General features: G+C 44.5%; 1 protein-coding gene and 1 long non-coding RNA gene across 3 annotated transcripts; both read left to right on the top strand.

Annotated features, from left to right (window-relative positions):
* Positions 1–457: 457 nt before the first annotated feature.
* otud5a (OTU deubiquitinase 5a) lies at positions 458–9064 on the top strand. Of its 2 annotated transcripts, none has more exons than XM_060052935.1 (9): positions 458–1289; positions 3541–3631; positions 3854–3918; positions 4076–4232; positions 4333–4481; positions 4677–4862; positions 5603–5807; positions 6360–6431; positions 8712–9064. In XM_060052935.1, exons 1-9 carry the CDS (start codon positions 714–716, stop codon positions 8846–8848), a joined length of 1638 nt encoding a protein of 545 aa, XP_059908918.1. In that variant the 5' UTR covers positions 458–713; the 3' UTR covers positions 8849–9064. The 2 variants fall into 2 exon arrangements, with proteins under 2 accessions (XP_059908918.1, XP_059908917.1); XM_060052934.1 differs by having other exon boundaries at positions 459–1289; positions 3538–3631.
* LOC132458526 (uncharacterized) lies at positions 6678–8705 on the top strand. The gene is made up of 3 exons (XR_009525927.1): positions 6678–7615; positions 7648–7724; positions 7768–8705. It is a non-coding gene; the product is annotated as an uncharacterized LOC132458526 (long non-coding RNA).
* Positions 9065–10640: the final 1576 nt, after the last annotated feature.

The raw sequence follows: 10640 nt of genomic DNA, 5'->3' as shown, positions 1-10640 counted from the left end.
GTCATGAGGTCATGAGGGCCGGTCGCTTTGAATACATCTTTGGCTGCTCGCAGTCCTAGTTATAATTAGTTATTATAAGTTATATTTAGGTATTCTCAGTCCTAGTTATTATATTTAGTTATAATAAGGGATTCTGTAGATCCCTATTGTGATTCTGGGGTTTAGGTATTATCATCATTGTTATACATAGCGGTTAACATGAGCAGTAGCTGTTAAGTCTGGATGCATGATGCACTAGTTAAAATGAAAGGTATCGTGTACTTGTAGGCTTTACATTTAAATATAGCCTATAATGTTGTCTTTGTAGTTGTATGATAACAACAATAAGAATCCTTAATAACAGTAATAGTTTATACAAAAAAAAACAATATATAAACAATAACAATAATAATCCTTTGTTCTTCATGTCTGGTTGCTTAGCAGGAGGCTGGTTGCTAGGCAGAACGACTGACGGCCCGACGTGAAACGCGGCGCTGCAACCGGGAAGTGACGTCAGACGGTGTTGATGTTTTGCGGGACGGCTCCGGTTGTTTTTGTTCTCCGTTCACCTCGAAAACCGATCAATTAGTGGCGTTCAACGGGGTTTTCCGTCGCCTAACGGTCTACGGTCGATCAGTTCACGAGACCGCGTGGCTCGGAGGCGGAGAAGCCGAAGATTTAGCTCCAGAAAGGGAGGACTCGTCACCTCTTTGACCCCCCCCCCCCACACCACCATGACGATCCTCCCGAAGAAGAAACCCGGCTCCGCCGTCGGGGTCTCGGATCACGCCGACGACAGCGACCGCCGGAGCGGTTCCGACCCACACCAGCATCCGCACCCCCGGACCGGAGCCCGGCCCAGAGCTTCTCCGCCCCCGTGGTCTTACCAGCCCGCCCCGGCCTCCGCCAGGGAGGACAGGCGTAGCATCGAGGCTAGTTCTCGGCCGCAGCAGGCCTCTCCCCAGCCTGGCGGCTCGGGGTCTCCCGTAGGACCGGGCGAAGGGAGAGACAACAGCGGCGGAATAGCGGCTGGTTCCCGGGGTGAAGTGGTGGTGTCGGCCGGGGCTGGTTGTGGAGGAGGGATCAGCAGCTGCTGCTCGGGGCCTGGGCTTAGCAAGCGGCGGCGACAGGCAGGCACTTGTTCCGGCGGAGTAGCCGCTCTCACCGGGGGAGGTCAGCCCGGGGTGACCGGCCAAGGAAGCATTGGGTCCGGCGGAGAGACGGAGGAAGGAGCCGGTGGAAACAACAGCGAGGACGAGTATGAGAATGCCGCTCGACTGCAGTCGGTTGATCCGGCGACGGTTGAGCAGGTACGGGCTGATTTACCACTAGTGGATGGCTATGCATGGGGGTCAGAGAGCAGCGATGGTTAGATAGTGTATTAAATACAGTATTATGTATTATGTTACAATTACCAGGGAACATGTCTGGGTGATGTTATATATAACTGTTATATATAACTCCCATAATTAATATAATTTTAATTATAACAACATTAATACTTATTAGTGATAAATGTTTAGTTCACGCTACATATATATTAATGTATATATAAACTAACTTTATGAATACTAAATGTTAGATTAAAGACAAGGGAATGATGTAGGGATGACAGAGGAGAGACAGAATGATGAAGGGATGCGAGAGGAGAGATAGAATGATGAGGGATAACGGAGGAGTCAACATTGTTTATTTTTGACATAAATTACCACTGCGACTAGCATAATAATTTAATGGTTAACTTTACAAACAATATAAATAAAACTACACCAGCACTTATGTTGATGGTTAGTTTAGGTGTATGGTTAGACATGGTTGGTTTAGGTGTTAGGTTAGAAATGATTAGTTTAGGTGTAAGGTAAGAGATGGTTAGTTTAGGTGTACGATTAGAGATGGGTAGTTTAGGTGTAAGGTAAGAGATGGTTAGTTTAGGTGTAAGGTAAGAGATGGTTAGTTTATGAAGCATGTTGAAGCATGGAGTTTAGTTAGGACTAGTTAAAGAGTGAACCATACAAAGTTTAGTTTGGTTTAGTTTCTGAGCGTTTCAAGTGTTAAATGTAAAACAACTCGTGAATGAGAAGGAGTCAGTGAGTGTGTATTTGACAGCTCATTGGTCATCACTATACTTGAAGTGTGGAGACACTTGTCCACAGATTTGACGTTGTGTGTCTGGATGTTATGAAGATGGTGCGATGATCACCAGCGTTTGCTGTAGGCTACATGGGATATGTTAATATTTTTGTTTTATTGGGATCTATTTAGAGAGTTTTGCATCAAGTATCACGACGACTATATTGAGCCAAAACTACTAATATCAAACAACATAACTAACCAGCAAAGGAAGCCTATCCTGATGTGAGTAACACACGACTCTGACGACCTTGCCCATGAAAGGAGCTCCGTTTACGGCTCCTTTCACCAGCTCTCAGCTGACCGCGCTGTGAGGAAGTCTAGCTTTAACAACGCCTTGCTTCACCTTGTAGGAACTTGGTTGACACGAACGTACTGTGGCTGCATCGTATGGCTCTCCTTAACCCTAATGTAGAGTTAGAGACATGAAGATGGCTCTACATCACCCTAACATATAGTGTTAAAGACAAAGAGGCTCTCCTTAACCTATGGCTGGGTATTGCCAGGTACCTCACAATTGATTTCAATTCGATTCTTGGATTCAATTCGATTTCGATTCGATATTGATCCAATTGCCTTTATCGATTCAATAATATGTGCCGATGACAAAAAATACCTAAATATTGTTTAGAATTAACCATTTCAAAATGAATTAACCATTTCATTGTGCTTTAACTAGCAAAAAGGGAATACACCATTGTATAGTATTGTTCCTGAGCTAAACTTGCAGCATAAAAGTAATAATAATAACATGGACAAATGTAAAAGGACATGTACATTTAGGTGTACTCGATTCTAGATTACAATGTATGCTTCTTTTTTTTCCATGGAAATAATTGATTAAAAAAAATAAATAAAAAATTGCAGTGCATTCTAAACCTAACGTACAGCGTTAGGGACATAGAGGATGGCTCTCCTTAAACCTAACGTACAGCGTTAGATACATGGAGATGGCTCTACATAACCTCAATGTACGTCTCCCCTCAGAGCAGCGGAATGGCCGGTTAGTCTCACAGGAAGCAAGAAAGCAGCCATGTCCTGTCAGATTAAAGATTCTTGAGTAGTTCAACTGACTTGAGTTGGGGATGTGTGGAGAACCACACATCTAGCTTGACCACTTGGGAGCACAAACCTACAACGAACCCTCAACCTAAGCCCAGGGAGCATGAGGCGAGTTAGAGGAGGCTGGTTGACATGATCCTAACAGGACAACAGAAGCTCTTCTAGGGGGAGGTGAGCCTGCCTTGTTGTGAGTCCAGACGAATCACGTTAATGCAGGTTCACTTCACGCCTCAGTAACTGAACCAATGGCGGCACGTCCTGTGCACACGCGTTTTTTTGAGTCTAGTGATTGGCTCCCGAAATTGCCGTCTTTCAAGTTGATCAGCGGGATCACTGATTAACTATAACTGTATGTGTTTTGTGTAGCAGGAACACTGGTTTGAGAAAACCCTCGGAGAAAAGAAGGGTTTTGTCATTAAAAAGATGAAGGAAGATGGTGCCTGTTTGTTCAGAGCAGTAGGTGAGTACACATGCACAAGCGCGCGCACACACACACACACGCACACACACCCTGTATCTGCCAGGTAGTACTGTTCCTGTTTATTAACTACCTGTCTGTTTATCTTCCTGTCTACCTGTCTGGGTCTCTACCTGTCTGTGTATCTTCCTGTCTACCTGTCTGTGTTTCTTCCTGTGTACCTGTCTGTGTCTCTACCTGTCTGTGTGTCTACCTGTCAACCAGCTGACCAGGTGTACGGGGATCAGGATATGCACGAAGTGGTTCGTAAGCACTGCATGGACTACCTGGTGAGTCTCCCTGTCTAACGGTTATGAGGAGGAGGAGGAGGTGGAGGAGGTGGAGGAGGTGTGACGAGTGGAGGTGTGATGGAGGAGGAGGAGGTGTGACCGAGGAGGTGCGAGGGAGGTGGAGGCGATGACGGATGTGTTGTTTGTGCTCCTACAGATGAAGAATGCTGATTACTTCTCCAACTACGTGACCGAGGACTTCACCTCCTACATCAACAGGAAGAGGAAAAACAACTGCCATGGCAACCACATCGAGATGCAAGCCATGGCTGAGATGTACAACCGGCCGGTAGAGGTTTACCAGGACGGCACAGGTCTGTCTGCCTGTTTGTCTGCCTGTCTGCCTGTCTGTCTGTCTGTTTCTCTCTCTAATCTACCTGCCTTTTAATGCACCATTTTAACTTCCTGCTTCAGAACCAATCAACACGTTCCATGGTATCCACCAGAACAAGGACGAGCCAATCAGAGTGAGCTACCACAGAAACATCCACTACAACTCCGTGGTGAACCCCAACAAGGCCACGATAGGGGTAGGGCTGGGCCTGCCTGCCTTCAAACCCGGGGTAAACACACACACACACACACACACACACACACACACACACACACACACACACACACACACACACACACACACACACACACACACACACACACACACACACACACACACACACACACACACACACACACACACACACACACACACACACACACACACACAGCAGCGGCGGTCTGACGAGGTCCTGTGTGTTCAGTATGCCGACACGTCCCTCATGAAGTCGGCCATCAAGACGTCGGAGGAGTCGTGGATCGAGCAGCAGATGCTGGAGGACAAGAAGCGGGCGACGGACTGGGAGGCCACCAACGAGGCCATCGAGGAGCAGGTGGCCCGCGAGTCCTACCTGCAGTGGCTCCAGGACCAGGAGAAGCAGGCCCGCCAGGTGAGACCCGGTCCCTAGCATCTAGTCCCTACCACCCGGTCTCTACCACCCAGTCTCTACCACCCGGTCTCTACCACCCGGTCTCTACCACCCGGTCTCTACCACCCGGTCTCTACCACCCGGTCTCTACCACCCGGTCTCTACCACCTGGTCTATACCCTGTAGCGTGTCACTGGTCGTATTAGGGGTGTAAATCTCTGGTTTCATCACGATACGATATTAAATCGATTCATTGGACAACAAGACGATATTTGCCGATATCAAAAGTCTGCCCAGATACGATTTTGATTTGTTTCAGGGTCATGCGATCGATATTCGAATATCGACAAATTCTTTTTCTATGCTAAATATCCCTTGATTTTTTTGTCCCATAATTCTTCTCATTTTAATTCTCTTATCAACATGGTGAAGTGCATCGGCTTGCCTTGTGCAAATGATTTTTTATTGATAACAACATTGGCATATACTGATCAAAACAGGACGATACAAAAAAAGAGCCTATAGTGCAATTAAACGACTGCTTTGAACAAATGTCATTTGAACATAGCAGTCAGGCTACTGCTTCTTTGTTTTGAGCCAAAGAAAGAAAAAAAAAAAAAGTGCGTTAATCGTGCAATAAAAATTTTAACGCTGTTAAAATTGGTTTGCGTTAACCCCGTTAATAACGCGTTTAACTAACAGCTCTAGTTTATATATATTTATAGATGTGTGTGTGTGTGTGTGTGTGTGTGTGTGTGTAGCCCCGTAAGGCCAGTGCTACCTGTAGTTCAGCGACGGCGGCGGCGTCCAGCGGGTTGGACGACTGGAGCGCCCGGTCACCGAGGCAACGGGACTCTGACCCCTCCCACTCTGACCCAGCAACCGCCCCGTCAACCACCAACAAACCACCCTCCCCAACGGGGGCGGGCCTCAGCCTCAACAAGCCCCCCTCTCCCTGTGCACCAGGTGAGAGAGAGAGAGACACACACACACACGAGACACACACACACGACACACACACACACACACACACACACACACACACACACACACACACACACACACACACACACACACACACACACACACACACGAGACACACACACACACACACACACACACACACATGAGACACACACGCACACACACATGAGACACACACGCACACACACATGAGACACACACGCACACACACATGAGACACACACATGAGACACACGCACACACACATGAGACACACACACACACACACACACACACACACACACACAAGACACACACACACATGAGACACACACACACACATGAGACACACACACACACACACACACATGAGACACACACACATGAGACACACACACACACACACATGAGACACACACACACACACACACATGAGACACACACACACACATGAGACACACACACACACGAGACACAACCCTGACTGTTACCTGTGGGTCTGACCTGTCTGTGTGCACCTACCTGTCTCTCACCCTGGGTGTCTCCCTGCCTCAGGTCCTAGTAACTCCAGCCGTCACCACCTGGAGTACAGAGCCATCATGCAGGAGATGTCTCCCACAGCGTTTGGTAAGACACAAACGCACCCTCGCACACACACACACGGACGCACACGCTCACACTGGGACGCACACGCTCTTGGACGCTCACAAACACGCTGACAAACACGCGTGCGTGCGCGCTAACACAGACCCCACACACGCACACACACACATACGCGCACACAAACACACAGACACACGCGCACATGCACACATATACACGCACACATACACACACAGACACTCACGCACAGACACTCATGCATCCGCACACATGCACATGCACACATATACACGCACACATATACACGCACACATACACTCACGCACACATGCACACAAACGCATACACACATACACACGCACACACGTTTTTTTTGTTCAAATAAGGGGTTGAGGTGGGCGTCCCAGAGGCTACTGAGTGGAGCAGCAGGAGGATTAGGTGGAGGAACAGGTGGAGGAACACCTTCAGAATCCTCTGCTGGGCGTGGGGGTCCTCTGTACAACGTCCCCTCATGTTGTGTGTGTGTTCTAATGTGATCCGTGTGTTTTAATGTGTGTTTTATAATGTGATCGGTGTGAGTTATTGTTTCTGTGCGTTGTGCTCCTGTGTGTGTGTAATGTGTATATTCTAATGTGAGGTGTGGTTGTGTTATATTGTGTGTGTGTGTGTGTGTGGAAATGTGATGTGTGTATTCTAATTTGATGTGTGTCTGGGTTATTGTTTCTGTGTAATAATGTGTGTGTTCTAATGTGATGTGGGTGTATTATCGTAAAGTGGGGTCAATTACGTTAACTGTGTTTATAAAGTGGTTTTGAACGTATTATGCGTATTAAGGTATACTTTAACGTGTACAGGTTGTCAAATGTGTATTAATGTGATTTGAACGTGTGTTTAACTTGTACTGTGTGTATTTCTAATGTGAGCTTTGTGTTATATTGTTTCTGTGTGTTCTAATGTGATGTGTGTGTGCGTGCATTGTAATGTGTGTATCCTAATTGGATTTTTGTGTGGGTTATTGTGTGTGTGTGTGTGTGTGTAGAGGGGGGGAGGGGTTATTGGTTCTATGTGTAATGATGCGTTTGTTCTAATGTGATTTTTGTTTGTGTTATTGGTTCTGTGTGTGTGTCGGTGTTTATTGTAATGTGTGTATTCTATTTGGATGTGTTTGTGTGTTATTGTTTATGTATGTGATGTGTGTGTGTGTGTGTGTGTGTGTGTGTGTATTATTGTTGTTTCTCAGTGACGGCGTATTTCAATGTATATTGGACTGTGTGTATAATTGGTATTTAAACATGTACTGTGGGGTGTATAACGTGTGTTTATGTGTATTTGAAACCGTACTGTGTGTATTAACACACAGTACAAAACTCCTGTTCAAACTCGCACACAACGTCTAACTGATCACTGTTTTGATTGTTTGTTTGTTTTGTTTAGTCTTGTTTTTGTTTTATTTATTTTTTATTTTTTATGTTTATTTTTTATTTTTATTTTTTCCACAATGTCTTGTTTTTTAAACGATTTATGATGACTATATGCTCTGTAAGGTTACCTTGGGTGTCTTGAAAGGCGCCTATAAATTAAATGTATTATTATTTATTATTAGTACATACATTCATGTAACATGAATGTATGTGGTGTGTATTAACACACAGTACATACATTCATGTTACATGAATGTATGTGATGTGTATTAGAGTGTACACTAATGTCTACTGTGTTTATAATGTGTATTTAAACGTGTACTGTGTGTATTAAGGTATACTTAAAAGGCTACTGTTTGAATTGACCTGTACCTTAACATGTACTGTGTCTATAATGTGTATCAATGAGACACATTATATACTGTGTATATAATGTGTATTTAAATGTGTATATATGTGTATTAACGTGTACTCTGATGTGTCCTGTAACGTGTACTGTGTATTATAGTGTACCTTGTGTATTAACATTAATACAGACATTACACATTATAGAACATGTTAATACACGAACAGTACACGTTAATACACGTGTATTAACGTGTGTACTATAATGTGAACTGTGTGTATTAACATGTACTCTAACGGGTATTAACAGTATTGTAACGTCTACTGCGACATGTCGTGTGTGTGTGTGTGTGTGTATTAACGTTTACTGTGTTTGTTTTTTTTACCGTGTACTATAACGTATATAAAGTTACGCGTGTACTGTGTGTATAAACGTGTACTCTAAGGTGTACCGTGTGTATGAAGTGTACTGTAACATGTACGGTGTGTGTGTGTGATAATGTGTATTAACGTGTACTTTACTGTGCACTGTGTGCAGGGCTGACGGACTGGGAGGACGATGAGATCCTGGCCTCTGTACTGGCCGTGTCCCAGCAGGAGTACATGGACACCATGCTGCCCCAGGGGACCACCACGCTGCACCGCGAGAGAGACGCCTCCCCCGACAGCAGCTGATAGACTCACACAACGCACACATCAAACCACGCACCACGACGAGCAGCCACGACCTCTGACCTCATCACACACACACACACACACACACACACACACACACACACACACACACACACACACACACACACACACACACACACACACACACACACACTTACACAGAGAGAGAGAGAGACAGGGACATGGTGAATAATAAACATGTTGTTTGGAACGCAACATCTCGGTTCATCCATTCATTACTGACACTTCTCCGAGCCAATAGGGGCTCAGACTGATAAGACTTCGCCCCCCCCCCCTCTGTTCAGCTCAACCTCTGCGACGGGGGAGGGTCTTACCGCCGATTGGATGGCAGTTAAATGTTATGCACGCCACAGCCAGGCCACGCAAACACTAGCACACACCGCTGGCTATCTGAGGGTAGCGGGTTCAGCTAGCTTGATGACGTGGGCTAGTTAACCCTGCCTAATCTGGGCTAACTAACTGATGTCGCTAGCTAGCTGATTTAGGCTAGCAAGATGACGAACACCATCACCATGTTTTCTGAGTTGCCAAAGCTAGAAGAATATCGATGTCTGGGTACTAAAGTATTACATAACCGAGCTCGCTGAAGCAAATAGTCTTGGATGTGCTAGTTTTATTGCCAACTGGCTTATACCTTATATACATGGCACGAGACTACGGGTATTTGCTATCCCAAAGTAATACAAACACTACAGAAATGGTCCAATAATTGTATGTGTTGTGATGGAGTCTGAAACTTCAACAGTATTTCCTTTCATATCTTTTGTGGGCTGTTATTGATCGGGTAGTATAGCCATAGCTAGCAGATAAAACCCTTTAAACTAGACACATTTTGCAGCAAGGCCAGCCAGACTAGCTGGTTAGACAGGTCTGTGTCTACCTGGTTCGACAGGTCTGTGTCTACCTGGTTCGACAGGTCTGTGTGTACCTGGTTCGACAGGTCTGTGTCTACCTGGTTCGACAGGTGTGTGTCTAACTGTACCTGGTTGTGTGTGTTTACCATTACCTATCAACGGCAAGACCCCCTCCCCCCCCCCAAGATCACACACATACAGGAACACAACTTTCTCTTCATCTTCCCCATCCTCATCATCATGGGTCTTATTTAGCTGCATGTCTATTGACCATGACCAATCACATCATAGAGAAGACAATAGAATGATTCGTCATACTTATCCTCTTAATAATTGATCATTGTTATTATTAATAATAATATAAGTTTGTTTTATTTTATTTTCCTGTTTGGGATGAAAATACTTTTTTTTTTTCTTGGAATAAAAAGAGGACGATGTTTCTTGAAAACCAGTTGGGCCTTTTAGTTTTGTTCTGTTCTGATGCGAAGACTGAATACACACCAGTACTGTCACTATTAGTAATTCTATCACTATTAGTAGTTCTATCACTATTATTTGTTATACTATCACTGTTAATAGTTGTATCACTATAAGTTGCTAAACTATCACTTTTTTTTTGTTATATCACTATTAGTACTTCTACTGTCACTATTAGTAGTGTTATAACTATAAGTAGTTATATCACTGTTGTACTATCACCATTAGTTATACCGTCACTATTAGTAGTTATATCATTATTAGTCATACTATCACTTATTTTTACTGTAACTATTAGTAATATCACTATTTTATAACTCTTAATAGTTATATCACTATTGGTAGTTCTGCTCTATTAGTTGTAATATCACTATTAGTCCTATTATCACTATTAGTAGTTCTTCAGTCAGTATGAGTATTTATATCACTAGTTGTAGTTC

This window comes from Gadus macrocephalus, chromosome 1, assembly GCF_031168955.1.
Source record: "Gadus macrocephalus chromosome 1, ASM3116895v1".
NCBI lineage: Eukaryota > Metazoa > Chordata > Actinopteri > Gadiformes > Gadidae > Gadus > Gadus macrocephalus.
Note: the sequence above shows the minus strand (reverse complement) of the source record. Positions and strands in the feature narration are given on the sequence as shown.